This window comes from Cydia splendana, chromosome Z (genome assembly GCF_910591565.1).
Source record: "Cydia splendana chromosome Z, ilCydSple1.2, whole genome shotgun sequence".
Taxonomy (NCBI): Eukaryota; Metazoa; Arthropoda; class Insecta; order Lepidoptera; family Tortricidae; genus Cydia; species Cydia splendana.
In genome coordinates, this window is record NC_085987.1 from 8,446,901 (window position 1) to 8,467,882 (window position 20,982).

General features: G+C 37.2%; 2 protein-coding genes across 2 annotated transcripts; one reads left to right on the forward strand and one right to left on the reverse strand.

The window, feature by feature from the left end:
• Window positions 1–3,031: 3,031 nt before the first annotated feature.
• On the forward strand, window positions 3,032–15,493 carry LOC134804235 (uncharacterized). Its single transcript, XM_063777208.1, has 4 exons — window positions 3,032–3,107; window positions 3,263–3,323; window positions 12,193–12,311; window positions 15,335–15,493. The coding sequence occupies exons 1-4, from the start codon at window positions 3,059–3,061 to the stop codon at window positions 15,472–15,474; spliced, it is 369 nt and encodes a 122-aa protein (XP_063633278.1). The 5' UTR covers window positions 3,032–3,058; the 3' UTR covers window positions 15,475–15,493.
• Window positions 15,494–15,630: 137 nt separating this feature from the next.
• On the reverse strand, window positions 15,631–19,386 carry LOC134804229 (mediator of RNA polymerase II transcription subunit 18). Its single transcript, XM_063777196.1, has 5 exons — window positions 19,203–19,386; window positions 18,908–19,039; window positions 18,348–18,552; window positions 17,953–18,065; window positions 15,631–16,728 (listed from the first exon to the last, which is right to left on the reverse strand). The coding sequence occupies exons 1-5, from the start codon at window positions 19,296–19,298 to the stop codon at window positions 16,609–16,611; spliced, it is 666 nt and encodes a 221-aa protein (XP_063633266.1). The 5' UTR covers window positions 19,299–19,386; the 3' UTR covers window positions 15,631–16,608.
• Window positions 19,387–20,982: the final 1,596 nt, after the last annotated feature.

Genomic DNA, 20,982 nt, shown 5'->3' on the forward strand with positions numbered 1-20,982 from the left:
TGACCACCTTCCGGCTCCATCATCAGACCCTGAGTATTATCTTGTGCCAAAGATCTTGTTGAGACGAATCAAACGAGCCCAAACACGAAGTGGTTTAGTTGCATGGTTGATTGGTACCGGTGACCACCTTCCGGCTCCATCATCAGACCCTGAGTACTATCTTAAGTCAAAGATCTTGTTGAGACGAATAAAACGAGCCTAAACACGAAGTGGTTTAGTTGCATTGTTGATTGGTACTGGTGACCACCTTCCGGCTCCATCATCAGACCCTGAGTACTATCTTAAGTCAAAGATCTTGTTGAGCCGAATCAAACGAGCCCAAACACGAAGTGGTTTAGTTGCATGGTTGATTGGTACCGGTGACCACCTTCCGGCTCCATCATCAGACCCTGAGTACTATCTTGTGTCAAAGATCTTGTTGAGATGAATAAAACGAGCCTAAACACGAAGTGGTTTAGTTGCATGGTTGATTGGTACCGGTGACCACCTTCCGGCTCCATCATCAGACCCTGAGTACTATCTTGAGTCAAATAAATACATATAGAATGTCAGGTCGTTTCAAATATTTTTAATCCTGTCCGGTAGTTTATTAAACTGTACCATTATAAATTATAATACTATAAAAACGGTGCTAGGATCAAAGTCTCTCGTTGCGGTTTACACGCACACAGTATAGCGTTTTACACGGCGCCCGCCGCACACAATGATAAAAAACCTCGTCGTCGCCGTTGAAAATGTGCGGAGCCGACCGACACACGTCCTGCCTCTACAAGCTCTGCCGCGGCACTGAGCTGGCGCAGCGCGCGTCATCGGTAATATAGAGTAGTTTTCAAAAAATTGCCAAAAAATTATAGTAGAATTTCATAAACACTAATGTATACCAACAGTATAAGCAAACGTTGCAGATTGCTTGAGTATGAAAATGACTTCGATATTAAGTAGATTTTCGTAGGAATTGACACTTGTTTCGGAGAGAAAATCGAGTTCGTTTTACTTTGATTTTCTCTTTCTCAAAGGTATGTAGGAAAAATATAGTTTGATATGCCTAAAGTACAGGGTATTAGTAATACAAAATAGCCAGGTTTAGCAGAGTAAAATTCTCAACATTTCCAAATAAGAGCTCGCCATTCAGTGCTTCACGGGGTTTTTCGGAAACGACCATCAGAAAAAAAATCATAACTAATTTAATAAGTCCTTTTTCTAATATTTACAACGATATTTATAAAGATAAGAAGACGCTTTTACTGGAACAAGTACTCATTGTTTCTAATAATGAGCGCAAAGTCCTGAATTTCGTCGACTAGTATCATCAATTTTGCATTATTTCGACTTTTCTTGTAAGAGCGCTCTTAAATATTTTTTTTTTTTGTCGAATCTTTCATTCTATACGCCGGTATAGCATAGGTACCTAAATTTGAATAGCTTAAATACTAATTTAATGTCAGTTACCTAATATTTACTTTTCATATAATTTTGATATATTACGTAGGTACTTGCGTACTTTTCGGGCCGCAGTTCGGTTCTGTATGGGCAACAGTTCTAACCTGACCTAACCCACTTTTCTGTTAGTAGGTACTTCGGTTCTATGAAGGTCGCAGTAGTAGTCGGTTCTGTAAGGGTCACAGTTCTAACCCAACCTAACCTAGCCCACTTTTTGATAGCGGTTCGACTATTATGTAAGGGTTGCAGTTCTAAACTCTCCAAGTCATTATAATGTTAGCATTTTCATAATTAGGAGATACACCTGTTCTACGTCTTGAATATTATGAACTTTGATGTTAGGAAAAGCCTACTTGAGTTACTTTATACACGGGGAAAGAATAGAATATTATGCGAATAATATTTTAGGGAAACTGCTTACCTATTAGGTGAATTGAAGGACCTATTATTACGAGTATAATGATTTTTAGAGTCTGGCTAGCCAAAAATTGTTGACAAATATTTGGTTGTTGTATCACATTGTCTATGATTTAAAAAAAAGCTAAAAGTCAGTTGTCAATTTATGTTATTCATTCAAATTGTTTGCGGTTTATAATGGGTTTATTTTAAATAATATTAATAATGTCTATACTGAGTGAGGTTCGCAAACTATTATTTAAGCTGTTAAATAATTACGACAATGTGCGAAGTCGACGTGTAGCGTTGTATAACAAAAAACTGCAATGTTTACAACTCCTAAACAAATGTAAACAAATTCGGAGGTTGGTGCTCTATAAATATTTTGATACTTAGCATTTAGCATATTTGGAATAGTACTTATGTATTTTTTGGTGATGGATTAATATTACGGTATTATCGAGCTAGGTCTTATTTATACTACATTTCATTTTTCGCCTTGTAACAATGGTATATGGTGAGAAAATGTTAACATATGTGTTTATTGTTGACTGTACTTTTCATAGTGGTAGAAATTATGTGAGCTGACTTTGAGTGCACGTCAACGTATATTTAACTTATATCCTTAGGTACCTTACGTGTGCACAGAAAATAAAAAATATTTTCTAGTATCAAAACTATAATTCCTACTACACAAAGTGTGACCAGCCCAAGATTTTTTGAATTTCCCGCCAAACATTTGTGTAATATTTCAGTAGCCAGACTCTATATGCGAAATTGCGACGATCAACTTTATGCGAAGAAGAGGGTCTCGGAAATGGATTGTGTTAATAAGGAATAAATGTCATTTCGGGCTATACTAAGATTACTTAGGTATTATTAAACCCTGTATATTACATCTGATTGATTGATTCATGATGCAGTTTGTAAGAATGTTCTACAACCACTACTAAGCCAAGTAAGTATTTTTGTTAATTTTGCTGATTAAAACTGCACAGCTAATTAGTTTGTGCGAATCGACCAACAGAAACATGTTTCAATATCTAACGTTGAGTTCAACTTTGTGATCAGGCAAAAGACGATATGAGACGCAATCAAAAAAGATACACAACACTGATTTTCAAATTAAGTCTAACGAATGAATTAAAAATTGCACAAGCAGTAAAATAATTTTAATTAAGCGATATACCTACCTATACTCTTTTATTCCTATATAGCAGCCATGTTGCCCGCATGGTTATTAAATTGTACAGTTTTTATGGGTTTACTTGGTAAAATCTTTGTTTTGCTTACTTATTACAAGTTTAATTAAGCCAAAATTTTGAGACATTGCTGCTCTTTCAATTGGGCCTTATTGGTAGTAGGCATTTATGATTGAATAAGTCTGGTTTCAGAAAATAAAATTACCTAACTAAACCTATTTCAGGTTATTATAATGTCCTTGGTGAAATAAAGTACAGAAAAAATCCGGCACCGGACGGACACAGGTCAGTTAACGCTATTTTGGGGAACTGTATATGTTATTAAATTGTACAACGGGACAATCGCGTATTAAAGTTTTAAGATTTACCTCCGACGTTTCGAGGACTGCGTTGTCCCCGTGGTCTCGGAGAAGACTGGCTAAAGTTGGTTAAAGTTGAACTTAAATACGCGATTAAGTCCCGTTGTACAATTTAATAATATGTAAAAATAGTGAAAGTTTAAATCAGTGAACTGTATGTACGAGTATATAGTCTAAGATCCCAAGTAAGGTTGACATTCAATAATTTCAATGATCTGTTAACCGGATGAAATTTATATTTTACGTAGTAATAAAATGTTCCTGAACATTTACCAATAAGGGCAATAAGGTTGCCTAAAAAATATGTTCATGGCTATTATATATTAAATAATAAAATAAAAAAAATTGTTCACCGAACGAACTATAAAAGCCCGGCAACTATTTTTTATGGCATATCTCCCCATTTCATTTATTTTCGCTTCAATGTAGTGTCGTTGGATAGGTCTTTCAAAATGAATAGCTCCGAAATATAAAAAAAAAACCGGTCAAGTACGAGTTCGTTTAACTCGCACACCGAGTGATCCGTGCAAAGAACGTAGCCGTGTTTACATGGAAAAGCGGCCCTTTCACCAAATGTTTACTGTTTTTTTTTTATTAACTGCCCTTATGACTAGTTTTATTTCCTGTAAGTTTCAGCTTCATATCTTTGTTATTTTATTGAGATACGATTTTTTTAAATTTTTCATATAAATGCTTTGTTTTTCACATTCACTAATGTAATTTACGCAAACTTTTGGTACAGTATTTGATATACAGGGTGATTGGAAATTCGCCGTATTCCTTGAAAGGGGTTATTCTATGGGTCATTTGCAATGATTTAAGTCCAGTCAACCAGGGGTCAAAACTCATTGGTTTACAAGTTATTTCAGTTTTAGAGTTTTGTTTAAAAACCCGCCTTTCGACTAAAAAGTGGTAATTGTGAAAAAACTACTCCAATTTGGAATTAAAAAAAAGCATTAGTCTAATAGCCAATAAACTACTGGTTACGTGAAATAAAAAAAGAATGCCAAAACTTTCCAAAATTTTCAAAAAAAAAGGATTTGAAGTCACAATTTTTTTGTAATTTTCCCAAGACTTCGTAACATTTTAAGGCATTACTTTAAAAAAAAGTATGACACCTTGCGTACAAAATACAGAAATAAGTTCCTCAGTTCCTCAGCTTTCCAAAAAAGTACGAATGTCGACATTTTCTCTTAAACTTTTTAAAATAATAATAATAATAGCAGTGCAGGCGGAAGATTTGACCTAGCGTACGTGACCATTAATCGGTTGTTTATGTCACTTCATTATCTCCATGGGCTTTATTTGTCCCTTAATCGGTTCGTTTATGTCATTTTAGTATCTTCTTGGGCTTTATTTGTCTTCTTTACCTTATCTTATCTTATTTTCTTGGGGTAAGGGTCACATCCTTGCCTTCGGTGACACAAACTAACTAATTAAGGGTCATTACGGTAATTAGTTTCTACGTAAGCATTTTTTATCTTCGGTACCTTATCTTATCTTATATTCAAGGGGTGAGGCTGCTTTCCATGGAAAGAAAGTTGAAACTAAGTGATTGATTACTTACTGCACGAAGATTAAATAAGGCTCGGTTGGTCCCAACCCTACTCCATGGAAAGCACCCCCACCCCTTGAAAATAAGATAAGATAAGGTACCGAAGATAAAAAATTCTTACGTAGAAACTAATTACCGTAATGACCCTTAATTAGTTAGTTTGTGTCACCGAAGGCAAGGATGTGACCCCTACCCCAAGAAAATAAGATAAGATAAGGTAAAGAAGACAAATAAAGCCCAAGAAGATACTAAAATGACATAAACGAACCGATTAAGGGACAAATAAAGCCCATGGAGATAATGAAGTGACATAAACAACCGATTAATCCCAAGTAGCATGGAAGTGTCGGCAACATCAATATAGCAGCCAATTAAGAACTTAGAGTGATTTAAGGGACGTATAAGAGTGTCAGAAAAGATTTAAGCTGTATAAAAGGTACTTTACAGACATTAAACAGCTCAAGCTGTATAAAATCATTATAAAGGATTCTGCGGAAGCATGGGGTGCTTTCTCAGAATATAAAAATTCTACTATAAAACGAAAAGTGTTGTGAGAGACTACAAGCTAATTCTATCGTAAAAGCTGTATACAGGCTGTATTGTAGTAACACTTGGCACTTTTAGCTGTACAAAAGTATCTGTCAACTCGGTTTTAAAACATTAAGTGTTGTGAAACACTACAAGCTAATTTTATCGTAAAAGCTGTATACAGGCTGTATTGTAGTATCACTTGGCACTTGTAGCTGTACAAATGTATCTGTCAACCCCGTTTTAAAGCTATTTCTTATGGCGTAATCTTACTCTCCTATAAGAATAGTAGTTGTATAACTTCTGTCTGTAAGGGTATTATAAAACCAAATGAATAAATGGCAGCTATAGTACAGCTTTTTTCTGTATTACTGATAGAGTCGCTTATAACAATCTTTTGGCGTAATTTTACACTCGCATAAGTATAGTAGTGTAATGATTTCTGAAAATAAGTGTATTATAAAACTAAAGGAATATATGACAGTTACACTACAGGTTTTTTATTTGTTATACGGATCTCTAAAGAGAATTATAACTTATGTACGGAGAACCGAAATACAGCCAAACGAATACAAATATTCTATTATAAAGCTGTTTTAATTACAAAAGCTGTAAAAGACACTCCATTTATTACACAGCACAGCTACTAAGATTATAATGCTCTCCAACTATCCTGTAGGCTGTGTGTGCTGTTTAAAAATTGTCGCCATTTTACAATAAAAAAAAAACGTATTTGTAAATATAATTAAAGAAATACTTGCAAATATTTAGCAGACTAACGCCGTGTTATGATTACCAGCTAAAATAAATTGTTTAGCCTTAGAATTTTTATAAATATTTTTGATACTCTAAGCTTAAAAACAAACAGTAACTTTACCGATTTTTGATATTTTCCTTATGGTTTCTCTTTGTTATTTTGCAGGCGCGTAAATATTTTGCCAGAAAAGATACACAGGTTCACAATAAATAATAATCCGCACTTACCAATAATGTAATATTCCATTCAAGTCCTGTATAATATTTACTTTTACTTTTACCATCCACTATAACACTTTATTGTCGCCATTACTATATTACGAATGAACAAGATTAAGACATTTTAGTTTCTTAAATGATTATTATTCTCTTGTAATTCTTTCTTATAACTCATTTAAAACTTAAATTCTTATATCGTACTTATAAGAGATTATCTGTAGTGTTAAGGTTTCCTGTTACACCGAAATATAGCTGTAATGCAGTTATTATGCAGCTTATGTATTGCTTATACAGCTACTCTACAGCTCTAATAACGCCAAAGGCTGTATAATTTGGGCCCTTTTTTTACTTATAAGGGCTGTATAAGCGCTTATACAGCATTTGTACAGCCTAACTGTACAGCTTATAGTATACAAATAAACTTTAATACAGCTTATATACAGCTTGCGATGCTACTTGGGATGGTCACGTACGCTAGGTCAAATCTTCCGCCTGCTCTGCTATTATTATTATAATTTTATAAAGTTTAAGAGAAAATGTCGACATTCGTACTTTTTTGGAAAGCTGAGGAACTGAGGAACTTATTTCTGTATTTTGTACGCAAAGTGTCATACTTTTTTTTAAAGTAATACCTTAAAATGTTACAAAGTCTTGGAAAAATTTACAAAAAAATTGTGACTTCAAATCCTTTTTTTTGGAAACGTTTGGATAGTTTTGTCACTTTTTTTTATTTCACGTAATCAGTAGTTTATCGGCTATTAGATGAATGCTTTTTTTAATTCCAAATTTGAGTAGTTTTTTCACAATTACCACTTTTTAGTCGAAAGGCGGTTTTTTTAAACAAAAAACTAAAAACTCAAATAACTTGAAAACCAATGAGTTTTGACTGGACTTAAATCATTGCAAATGACCCGTAGAATAACCCCTTTCAAGGAATACGGCGAATTTTCAATCACCCTGTATAATATAGAGACTTACAAATACTATAATAGTATTTTATCGTGATATAATAGAGAGTTTTTCAGTCGAGTACGGTGTTTAGGCAACGAAGCTTGCTGAGTTGCCTAAGTAAGGTACGAGATTGAAAAACTTGATTATATCACTATTGTATACAATACTTTTTCTACGAGTTAACTAAAATAAATAATGAATAATACCATACTTTCTACTTCTACTACCTGACTTATTTTACTCAAGTTAACAGAAATAGTAAAACAGTTAATATAAAAAACTACTACGTACTTTTTTTTTAAGGTGCATTGGGGGTAATTACGGAAAAAAATAAAAAATATAGTGTTACCAAAATTAACCCAATGCAATACTTAGTTCTACTAATGAATAATGCAACCCTCAATCTAATCACGTTTCCTGAGTAGTGGGCAACATATTTTCATCGCTGTCACTCATTTTCAGTTAGTATTTTTAACAGTTTCACTCACAAAACAAAAACTTCAACACTTTTACAAGTTTTCTAATTTCAATGCAGAGAAAATCTCGTGGGCGTCCATTGTGAAAAAAAGTTTGAGTTGGCCAACTAATCACAAAGCAGACGCGACGCAGCAGCGTGTTTAAGTAGACGGAAGTATGACAGATGCCGCGACGGTATTAGTTCCGAAACGCCATCGTTGGCTAATTTGTATGGAGTCGAGTCTCCTTAAACAAGCAATATTTTATCGAAATGTATGAATGATTGTTCATATAAAGGCCTGCAACATATATTTTTTCAAAATAATCCAGTTGGTACTTCATACTAGAAAATGTAAAGCAAACACGGCTACGCTCTTTTGAATCATCTCATGCCATCATTAAAACGAAAGATTTTTTACCAGAAGTATTTATACTAAGAATAATAATTATAACATCACCAATCGGCGAACTAATTTGAGTGACCTACCTAGCCTACCTATATTAAATATGTAGTATTAGCATGTATGTCGGCGGCCGATCGTAAGATCGGGCATATCGTGAAATTCCTAGGCATATCGTGAAACGTGAAAATCTTTGACTCCTTCCCTGAGTCGACGGAGCCCCGCTACGCGGGGCTCCTATTCCTGGGCAGTTTGCCCTTCGGGCATCTGAAGCAACCTAACGAACCTATCCTACCTATATAAAACATTACACAGGAACATTACGATCTGCCTGATCTTACGATCGGCCGCCGACATGTATATTAGGTTGGTTTTTCAGGGACAATTCTTTATCATGTAAACCGATATTTTATTTGAAAGCAGCGGGCTCAGCACGGTTCCATTTTTATCGACTATCACTATGCGCGTCCCTTTCGCACTTACATACTTGTTAGAACGTGACAGGCATGGTGACAAGGGATAAAAACACGACCGTGCTAAGCCGCCTGGTGTCTTTAGAGTAATCTCATATAAATTCATTTTTAGGGTTGCGTACCTCAAAAGGAAATAAAACGGAACTCTTATAGGATCACTCGTGGGTCATTCCATAATAAACGCTACCAAGGGTTCAAAAATGAAAATTCGTTTAAGAAGTCAACACTAACCTATTTCCATAGAAAACATACCAAACCTTTATGTCAGAAAAAAAAAAACCGAAAAAAAAATCAATTTTTACATGTTTTTCATGTACTTGATCGCAACGTTTAAATGATAGGCGTAAAACTAATTTTATACAGCGATATTGGCAAGACTAATTAAAAAGAAAGTAACTGTAAACTGTTACAAATTTCCCGCAGTTATTTCAGGTAAAATATCGTAATTTTATAATTTGTCTTTTAAAATATTAAAAAGCATGGATTAATCGGTTTTTAGAAGAGTATTCTAGACTGTGGTCTCAAAGTAACACCCGAAACGAAAAAGAGATAAAAGTATGTGTAACTTTTCCCGTAATTAACTATAGCCAAACATGTTTTGCCAAAGAAAGGCTATGATGTGAACCTATGCAAATGTGTAATAGTTGTTGTTTTAGCGTCTGCTTTAGTCGTATGTTTTAAAGTTTGAAGTTGTGTAACACCCGAAACGTGTTGATCGTCCGCCTGTCAGTCCCCGGTAGAGATGGGTAGTGAGTAAATACTCACGGGTAAATACCGAGTAAATACTCAGTATTTACTCAATATACCCGTATTTACTCGTTTATACCCAAATTGGTGGGTATAAACTATTTAGAGTGCTGAAAGGGGCATATAAATTTGAAATATAGGTGTATTTTGTAAGCCGCTACTGGATTAAGCACTCAAAATAGTAAGAAATGTATTTTTAAGAGGGGCACTCCATACATGTAACTAATTGTCACAAAAAAAAAATTCAGAAACGACCAACGTGTTGCACATCATTAAATGGGTCTTTAAAAATAACTGGTATGTTTCTAAGAACATTTTTGGATAAATTGAATATTTTGGGAAAAAAACCGTTTTGAAAGGCCAAAATAATGTTTATCTCTCTATAACTTTAGAACCAAAGTTCAGAAAAAATATAAAAACATATCGGGAGATTAGCCGTATAATAGAGTACAAAAAACAATATTTTGAACATCATCGGTTGAGCCATTTTTGAGTTTTCTTTAAAAAACCCTCAATAAAAGGTCGTAAGTGCCGCGTAAACACGCACTTTTGCGCGACATGCAGTTATCTAGAACATCGATAGAATTTAAGTACCATACTTTTAAAGTAAATACCTTCTTATTTAAAACAAAATTGTTAACTATGCATTATCACAATTTGCCTCTCACTAATAATTACCTTTTTTTTTCTAAATTAAGCGTTCTATATGCTTTTTATTTTATAGATATTGTTAATACACGTTAGCACTCTTCAATAAAAGACAATTTCGTTCTTAAATCTCCCTTTTTGAATATTTTATAAGCAATCGTTTTTACCCACCTAAATGAGTAAATACGGGTATTTATCGGGTGCTTTGAGTAAATACCGAGTAAATACTCAGTATTTACTCACCCCTACCCATCTCTAGTCCCCGGCTTTTCGCCGTGATGGTTAGTGCTAGAAAGCTGCAATTTGGCATGGATACTTAAATCAATCATGGCGACAAAATAGTAACACAAAAACTACAAAAAAAATTTTTTTTAGGTTTGCTCCTGTACAAAATATTTTTAATTTTTTTGCGACTTTAATCCTGTGATGTGGGGTGTCGTTGGATAGATCTTTCAAAATGAATAGGTGTCACCATCAACCATTTTTTGATTAAGTGAATATTTTCGGTAATATTCGCATCGAAAGAAAAATAATTATGATATCTTCGAGAAACAGTTTTTATTGTTAAGATTAATGTATTTTATAATAATTCAGCATTTATTACTTATGTTTTTAATCGAATTTATTAAAAAGACAATAATTTCAATAAAATGAGCCATAATTTCGTATAAATCTGTCTTAATTTCGTACTCGTAACACCCGAAACGAACCATGAGTAACACCCGAAACAGGTAATTTATTTTATTAAAATTAATTGAAAAGTGATACTAAGTGTTACTTCAGTGTTTCAGTAGACTATACTAACTATTATTACTTGACATAAATAAAACTGGAGGTTACTTGACAAAATTCGCTAAATTATGCATTTTGGTACTGATGGTCAGAAGGTATAGGCCAATTCCCGTAACGCCCGAAACAGCTACTTTTTAGTGATTCTCTCGTTATTGCTCTTATACTTTAATTATGCGTGTACAGGAAAAGAAAATATTATCAAAGTAGTAGATGAATCAATAGTTATAACCTCCTAGTTCCTGTTACAATATCGAATAAAACCTTATTTTAAGAGTTCAAGTGTAACACCCGAAACGGTGGAATGACCCTCGTGTGTCTGGCTGTCCGTCTGTCACAGCCTATTTTCTCCGAAACTACTGAACGAATTAAGTTGAAATTTGGTACACATACCTTATATGTAAGTCTGTGACCCGAAGACGGACATGTAACATAAATAAATGAATTTTAAACATAGGCGGCACTTTTGGAGGGTTAATGAGACAATTAAAAAACAAAGTTTTGCAAATTATATCGCGTTTATATCAAATGAAAGAGCTCATTGTGAGAATCTCAATTTTTTTTAATAATTTTGAAATAAATAGCTTATGTAGAAGTAATTTAAGAAAATAGGCAAACCCCCCCCCCTTTTTCTCCGAAACTACTGGTTCTAAAAATCCATTTTTTAGGGTTCCGTACCCAAAGGGTAAAACGGGACCCTATTACTAAGACTCCGCTGTCCGTCCGTCCGTCTGTCACCAGGCTATATCTCGTGATCTGTGATAGCTAGACAGCTGAAATTTTCACAGATGATGTATTTCTGTTGCCGCTATAACAACAAATACTAAAAACAGAATAAAATAAAGATTTAAGTGGGGCTCCCATACAACAAAATTGATTTTTGACCGAAGTTAAGCAACGTCGGGCGGGGTCAGTACTTGGATGGGTGACCGTGTTTTTTGCCGTTTTTTGCATTATGGTACGGAACCCTTCGTGTGCGAGTCCGACTCGCACTTGCCCGGTTTTCTTTGTCCATGCGTGCTATATGGCCGCCGGCCGGCCCATTTCCATTTGAGTTTCTGTCTTTTAATCTTATATTAATAAGTACACTCAGTTCCATTGCACTCTGACTTACTTGTATTTTATTTTTTTATTATATATCTACGTTTGGGAGCCGTATATTAGGCACTTGCTGTCATATAGCACTCTCTAAAAGTCATTCGATACGGCATGTGAAATGAAAACGCTCCAAAACTAACGTCCTACTTGATCTACGCCACGATTTTTTTGCAGGTGCGGCATCTGTCCTACGTACTACCGGAAAATCTGCGCATTCGACTTTACAACTAATTTAACGTACATATTCGACAACCACTGCGTAATGGATCTATACAACTGTATCCACGCTACTGGTTGGTAGCGTTTGAAGCCTCCTCCTACTTCCTCTCACTCTCACTGGTGGGACCACGGGATATTAGGGCTCATTTAGACAATGCGAGAACTCACATGCGAGGTTTATTACATTGCGGGTTTTGATTTGTCGTTTGAATTGGACATAACTAACAGTCCGCAATGTAACTCAAATCGCATGCGAGTACGCGCGCCATCTAAATCAGCCCTAACGGTGCTTCTGCACTAAATATTGCCATTTACTACATATACCTACCCTCAGAAAAAGTAGGTAAGTACATATGTCGTAAACAAAGGCAGGTGTAGTGGGTTGAAACATAGATTTATTGAAAATTAACAAACTGACATGCGAATTTTTGTTACTTACATTTTTAGTGCAGTGGTCCCACCAGTGGGAAATATTTGTTGGTCCAGGGGCCCAAAAGGAACTAGATAATCTACTTCAATTACGGGGATAATTATTTTTTAGCGTCTGCCCCTAAATTCACAAATTGGCACAACTCAGATTGCTCGGATTACATAGTCTAATAAAACATGGTCTTCTCTTCCCAGAGTGACACAAGCCTACGTCACAATAACATTGCCACTTTGTATAGCGCTATTGCATCCCATTATATAGCGCAGTCGCATGATGACGTAGGCTTGTGTCAGTCGCGTGGTCGGAAGAGACTACCAGGCGGAGTATATTATTATACCATGCTCGGATTACTTATACACGGTGGCCAAAAAATAAGTGCATTCCCGTTGCCAGGGAGGTTTTGGGATTATACTGAGCAACTTTTACTATGGGACCAACCCCGAAATCGGGAAAAAAAGTTACCCTCCCATAGAAAATGGACCGGCCAAAATGTATGAAACAGCCAAATTTTTTTTCGCGATTTCGGGTTTAGTCCCGTAGTAAAAGTTGCTCGGTATAATCCCAAAACCTCCATGGCAACGGGAATGCACTTATTTTTTGGCCATCCTGTATATTACTTCGTAAAGACTTCAGGGCCTGACGGGCGGTACGAGGTGGGCCAGTAGTCCAGTACATTGGTGCACAAATCGCGTGCACGACGCAATAAGTCAATGTACGATTGCTGTTTATGGCGATGTTATCACATGTGAATAGAGCCTTATGTTTTAACCGTATGTTGCCTTATGAAAGTATTTATACGATAAAATAAACAACCCGATTCGACTTACACTCGGGTGCAAAGAAATCGGACCACCCCAGCATTTTTATCATTTTTTCAATTTCTGTAAAAACTGTATGTGCTACTGTGACATATTATATACCTAATGAAAGGTTGGCTTTTCCTCTATAAATTGATGTGCTTTTCACAGGTTTACTTCCAATATTTTCAGGCTTTCAGGGCTAAGAACTTTGTCACCCTAAAAATGCATACAGGAGTGAAACTTATGCATAATGGGAAAACTGCGATTCTAAAGATATCAAGCAAAAATTAAAACAATTTTCAGCATTTTAATACCGTATATTGCCTCCTCTAGCCCTACGACATGCAGTCATTCGGTTTTTCATTGATCTTATGAATTTTTTTACAGTGTCTTGAGGGATGCCCGCCCATTCTTCTTCGATCGCAGTCTTTAGCTCCAGTAAGGATTCAGGGGCGGGATTTCTGGCCCGGATTCTTCTTTTCAGCTCGTCCCAAATGTGCTCGATCGGGTTTAGGTCAGGACTGCGGGCTGGCCACTCCATGACTCTGATGCCGACCTCCTCCAAGTACTCCTTAGTGATCCGGGCTGTATGCGGCCGAGCGTTATCTTGCATGAGGATGAACTCATCGCCGATATAACCCGCAAATGGGACCACATGATCAGCCAGGATTTCCTCCACGTACCGACGTGCAGTCAAACCGCCTGAATTCGGTCTGGTACCTGGCCCTGTGATGAACACAATGTCCGTCTTCGCTTCCAAAGAAATACCAGCCCAGACCATGATTGACCCCCCACCATAAGCAACACGTTCCTCGATGCAGCATTGAGAGAACCGCTCCCCAGGTCTTCGGTAGACTCGTACCCGTCCGTCATTGCCAGACAAAGTTATCCTGCACTCGTCGGAAAAAAGTACGGAACTCCATTGCTGAAGGGTCCATTCTTCATGTTCGCGAGCGAAGACGCGTCGTTGTCCACGATGTATTGGGGTGAGTTTTGGGCCATTTGCAGCTCTGTGAGCTGTCAATTCCTTCTCCTTCAGTCGTCTTCTAACTGTCCATCGGCTGATAGACACATTCCTGGTCTCTAGGAGCTTCTGCTGAAGCTGAACGGCATTCAGTCGACGATTTCGTAGCGAGGTAAGAACGATGAAACGGTCATCTCTCTCAGAAGTGATGCGAGTTCTGCCAGTTCCGGGTCTTCTGGATAACGTCTGATCTACGCGGAATCTCTGGAAGACACGTTGAACCGATGACTTCGATAGGTTGAGTTGTCGAGCCACTGCACGTTGACTAAGCCCTCCCTGCAATAGGGCAACTGCTTGGCCGGCTTCAGTCGAGGTAGTATCCATTTTTCTCCAGTTTTTCCAGGTTCAGGCGATGAGAGTAGTGTTCAGGAAGACGTACCAATCACGAATGATGCATAAACAATGATAATGACTGTTTTTATACCTAATGATAAGTGGTCAATTAATGCATGCGCTAATGAGGCAGTTGGAGGGGGGTGATTTCCAGGCCCATATTTTGCACAATATCCATCCCCACCCCTGAATATTGATGTCATTTGATAGGGCAGAAAATTATCTACCACGTGGTATTTAAATTATCATGATCGAGGTTACAGTTTTTACACAAATTGAAAAAATGTTGAAAATGCTGGGGTGGTCCGATTTCTTTGCACCCGAGTGTATTTCAATGACCATGGCCATATACCTAAGTACTTATGACACCGGCAACCGGCGAACCGAAAATTATGATTTTCATAAATAAATAAAGTAGATGCTATATGTATGTAGTTGCCGAAAATAAAACTGCATCATTCGCTCGAACTGAATAAAATCAATATGAAATCGTGGCCTGTGTTCTTATAGATTTCGAGCAAACCAATTACCGGGAGTGCATGTACTTCGGTAACTTTGCGTACGTGCACGGCTGGAAGTACGAGGATGACGACTACGACGAAGATCACATTAAGGTCATGGGCGCCAAGAAAAACCCGGATTTCGCTTAATAAATCCTTTATTCCATCATTATGTATTACTGCATCAATGTATGTTAATTATTAGCGACTGTACACCTACAAGTAATAAGAGCGAGCAATATTTTTGCGAGCTTCGGCTAAATTTCTATGTCTATGTGCAAAACTGGGGCACTTGATATCCGAGAATTACAACTTTGGGAATGCCCATAGGAGGGACGAATTTAATGAGTCATTAATAATGACTGTGAATGGCTATTATTTATGAATTTCAGATATTAATTATAGGGTCTATATATTTCCTTGACTTAGTACATTTAAACTTCTAGTATAAAAATCACCGCACCACAGTGCAAGTATATTACCTAAAGATAGTTGTTAAAGGCATAACTAATAAGTACCTAAGTAATATCAGGCGATTAGTGACTTACTAGTAGGCTTATTTCCAGATATTAATACATCACGTATGGCATTTGATTTCATTCAAACCAGGTGTACTCAATACAATACCTATTATTCAATAATATCCCTTACTTTAGATGTATTTATTGTAATGTCTTCTTATGATTGAATAAATTGCATACTTTCTATGAATATATGTTACGATGTAAGTGTATAAAGCTTTTGCTACTTTGACGAATATAATAAAAGTATCATGTAAATCATGTTCCAAGTCTACTGGGTAGCTTTTAATAATTTGTATATACCTATATCCATTTTCTTAGAACTGAAGGTATCTTATCCTCTAGCGGCCCACCATACAAGATAAAATAGCAGTCAAAAATTTTGAATCAATAGAAAAAAAAAATTAAAGTGTAGTTTTAAAATCGACCAAAACATATGCACGACCTTAGCACTAAAAAGAGGAAAGTACAAAGTTTGTTTCTCATTGCGTTTACGGAGTGTCAGAAGATTGTTTACTAAATATTTACTGTACAACATTCCCAAGCGCTAGCTGTTGCGGGGCAGTAGTAAACGAATTAAATCACAATTAAAATATGATTAGTGTAAGACTACTTGTAGGCATGAAACGATACGAACGAAGTAAAACGGACGCAATCGCATCAAGAGCAGCCTCCCAGCGGAGCGTGGCTGAGGCGGCGTCGCCCGGCGCGGCGCGGCGGCGGCGGCGGCGGCGGTCGGCGCGGCCTAAGCCAGGAACATGGGCTATGTCATGTGCCCGAGCCGCTTGTAGTCGATCTTGTCGAGTTGCACCAGCGGCCGCAGCTGGTCGGCGAACGCGCGCATGTCCTCCGCGATCGCGTCCTGGCCTTGAGGGGCCAGCACCTGCCAATGACAATGGTAGATATTGTTAAACAAGGGATGAAAAACACCCATTTTTGACGAGGTGTTATGGCGCTCGAACGGAGTAAATTAAACACTCTATTTTTCATTTCGAATACGAGGAAAGTAAAATCATGTATATAAACTTTATAGTAATAAGTACTTATTTTTTGACGGTACTCTCAATTGACATTTTAAATAAAAGGATCGTTATTTATGGGATCGGGAGTTAAATACCAGAATGGAATTTTACAGCAAATCAATTTAGAACCGAGTTTTCATTGCTTATACTCCGGGAGCGCCGGCAGAAGTGAAAACTCAATGACTAGTGCAAAATGTCTGCAGCACTATGTATAATTGAGGTAAACGCTATCTAGCGTTATTTCGTCGCATTACTTGAAACCCCTAAGCACATCACTGTTAGTACTAGAGTTATATTAGTACTAGTTAGAGGGAAACTCACTAGATGGCATTTAAATCAATAAAGAAAAACTCAATGACATTGTAACAGTTTTTCGATCAGGTCACGTGTCCGTCTTACGTCTTACGAATGTTACGGTCACGTGACACCTGTTACGAGTTTAACATTTTTTCCCCATCACAAAAAGTGCACAGCGCCGCTAAAGAAGTTTTCACCTAAAAATAAACTTGGAATGTACAACGCGTTATATAGCGCAAAAACGTATCACTTTCAGACCGCTTCCTAGATAAACAACGAGAAACTTTAAAAGCATGGGAAATGAAATTATTAATCAATCGTCCAACAGTAGCCTTACCATGACTGCCTTAGCAGTGTCAACATGACATATTTGCTAACGTCTGAGCTTACTATCTAGTTATAAATCTCGCTCGCACTAATATGCGAGTACGAGCGAGATGCGTAGAATGTAAGTTACGCACACGCTGTGTCAAACTGGGGGTAGCCGTACAGGTTAGGCCTCGGTCCCGGTTGACGCCGTATGTTATATTACATGTCACTTTCTATAGAAATGTTGCGACGTTGTTCGAAAAGCACACGACGTCAACAAGGCCACGGCTTTATCGGCGTTTACATCGAGGTGACAAAGTCCTTCCTTGGTTTTAGGATAAGAACTTAATCGGTACATATATTTGCTAGGACTGCATACTAGGTATTTTTAGCGCCGAATGACGTCTTTACATACCAACTTGAATTGGATTTTGGACAAAATACTATAAAAATGTAATAATATATAAACAAATACTTACCGACAACTCAACTAGATAGCTCTGTGAAATGGGCTCGGGAGGCATAGAGTTCTGTGGTATCTTGAATACTTTTGCAACTGTTATCTTCATCCTTCCTTTCCGAAACATGTACCCTGCAGAAATAAAATAAAATATTTAAATGTAAACACATCAAACAGATCATTCAATAACAAAATTTTAGGCACTAGGCAAAGCTAGCAAAATGCTTAAATCCATTCATTGTTCAATATGTCAAGGGCCACTTGCACCATCCCACTAACACGGGGTTAACCGGTTAAACCTGGAGTTACCATGGTTACCAGTACAATTTCACACTGGGTTAAAGGTTTACCAGTTAACCCCGGGTTAGTGGGATGGTGCAAGTGGCGCTAAATATGTTAAGGGGAAGAACCCACCTTTAACACTATATTCAAACTCGATCCTGCAGCCAAGCTCACTGAGGAACTCCAAAAGCATGCCATTGCAGGCAATGTCGAGGCTGGACCGCACCACAGTAGGACGATTCTTGTCACCCAGATCTGGTTGTCCAATGTAACGGAGTTGGTATGGCATGTCCCGCGCGTCCAGGGCCTTGCGCACTCGTAACATCAGTGGGGCTGTCTGGAAGTTATGCATTGAATTATAAGCATTGATGGAAATACTAATAATGAGTCATTATATATGTACAGATAGGCTCTTTAGAGCATGTCAATTAACAATGACTGTCTGAATGTAAGCAAATCTATACTAATATTATAAATGTCAAAGTGTATATCTCAGTTACCTTTTCACGCCTAAGCCGCTGTACTGATTTAGACAAAATTAAACCAACTCAGTAGAAAGAACATGAGACCACCCTAAAAATCATTCTGTTTTGTAAGAGAAACATTCATGAGTTTAAGAATGGCTCTACTCAACAGAAAGTTGTATGAACAAATCTGTTAATTTACTGGCAAGGCTAAAGTGAAAATGGCACCTGTTGATTAGGGTCTCGAAGACTGAAGCAGACTTCTTGGTCGTCAAAGGTCTCAGGGCCGGCGTCGACATTGTCACACAGCCCACGCAGCCGATGCAGCAATACCTCCACGGCAGAGTCCAATACTGAACCCTGTCACACATACAAAAACCTTTTATTTACAAAATACAATATCTCGGGGCTCCACAATAGGCTTTGCCTGTATCGCGGAGGACCAGTTTAGACGATTTATCTACAAGTAAAATTCCATTGCTTATAAACTGACAGTGTAAATACCATGAATATTAAAGTTTACCTGTAATAAGTATTCTTGGTTGGGGATGATATTAGCCTTCAACGCTTGGGTAAGGCTGTCCGTAGCGGTGATGGGCGCTGCGTTTGCAGCAGACATTGTTATTGGTTGTGTTATATCAGTCTGTTAATTCAATTACTTAACTCAAAACAACCCGAATCTTAGACACAAGCCGAGCAGTTTGTTGCTTTGCTAGCCTCACGCTAGCCTGTCAGTGTCCAGTGTTGCCAGAGCGTTTACAGCTTATGTACGTGCGTACGTCATAAAAGGTACGATTTTGATAAAAAAAAGTACGGTTTTTTTATTAGTAAAATTTTCTTACAGAAACAATATTTATATGGGTGGGTGGGTAATATGGTGGGTAGATGAGTATAGTTTTCCTGATTGTTACTGACTGACAATGACAAATTGGTTTGACCAACTATAAATGTAGTGTACACGTCATATTTAACCAATTTTGTTTTACATTGATATAGGTACATGAAAAATAAAGCCTGTCAAGCCATTTCCGTCAGTTGAAAAAAGCGGCAAATTTAAAAAAAAAAGACGAGGTGCACTCCGGGAGTGCCGGCAGAAGTGAAAACTCAATGACATTGTAACGTCTCGTGTCCGTCTTACGTCTTACGAATCTTACGGTCACGTGACCTGTTGCGAGTTCAACATTTTTTCCCCATCACAAAAAGTGCACAGCGCCGCTAAAGAAGTTTTCACTTCAAAAAATTGGCGCGAAGGGTTATGGCAGGGGTGCGAAACTCCTGACTTCGGTCAAACTCGGCTCCGCTCGGCTCATCATTGCTCCGAGCAATTATTAGGGTTGGCACCACTTGACTTCCTTTTGCGTGCACGACCACAGATAAGATAATCACTTGATTTTTGACAACCCTAAATAGCCGAAAGGGATAGTGCCATATATTAGAAAGGGACAGCATGATTCGACCCTGAACCGCTGTCAAACTTCGTTTTTGTAGGAAGTTTCCTTTCTGTACGGTAGTACTATTAATTATTCTGTGGTTATGGTTCAATAGAAAATTTGAATTTCACGCCTTTTTCTACTGAATAAGTTGTTTGACCGACTATAATGGCCGGCTGAATTTCAAAATGTACCTGAGTTTTGTAATTTGGATAATAATACCAAATAAAACGAAATACACTCGGATGACTAAGTAACTTTCTACTGGATATGCAAATGTATATAAATTAAAAAGAATGCATTTGAATAAGATTGATAAGATAAACAAGTAGGATTTATTGACATGACTTAGATACCCGATAGCCCAAGGTACTTTTTTATGTTGGCTATTATTGTCAGATTAGAAATTATGCCCTGAACAAACCATCCTGAACTAACGTAACGAAAAAAAAAGTTGATAAACAATCATACATCAAAAGGTACGTTTTTAGTACGATGTACGCTGCGTACAAAAAAGGTACGCAAGGGTCCAAAAATAGTACGCAAAACCGTACTAAAAGGTACGATCTGGCAACACTGTCAGTGTCAGGGCTATAACCGCAAAAATCGAAGTTCGCAAATTGCGGGCATTTTTCTCTGTCACTCTTATTACGCCTTCATTGGAGTAAGAGAGAAAGATCCCCGCAATTTGCGAATTTCGGTTTTCGCGGTAGCCCCTCTGTCATCGTGCCCATCGTGGTGATTTTTTTTATGAAACAGATAACTCATATAGTCCATGGTATAGTACATATACAAATCCTCTTAGTTCTAGAGTAAATTCAACGTATAATCAGTTTAGCCAATCTTGAAAAAAAAAAAGTGTTAAACTTTATT

Bases quoted from the DNA above. Each gene is read 5' to 3' on its own strand.
- LOC134804229 (XM_063777196.1), bottom strand. From the start codon at position 19,298: ATGTCTGCTGCAAACGCAGCGCCCATCACCGCTACGGACAGCCTTACC. The intron at 19,040-19,202 runs GTAAACTTTAAT...TATGTGTGACAG, and splicing joins ACCAAGAATACTTATTACAG to GGTTCAGTATTGGACTCTGC. The intron at 18,553-18,907 runs GTGCCATTTTCA...CATAACTTCCAG, and splicing joins TTCGAGACCCTAATCAACAG to ACAGCCCCACTGATGTTACG.
- LOC134804235 (XM_063777208.1), top strand. From the start codon at position 3,059: ATGTTGCCCGCATGGTTATTAAATTGTACAGTTTTTATGGGTTTACTT. The intron at 3,324-12,192 runs GTCAGTTAACGC...ATTTTTTTGCAG, and splicing joins CCGGCACCGGACGGACACAG to GTGCGGCATCTGTCCTACGT. The intron at 12,312-15,334 runs GTTGGTAGCGTT...GTGTTCTTATAG, and splicing joins CAACTGTATCCACGCTACTG to ATTTCGAGCAAACCAATTAC.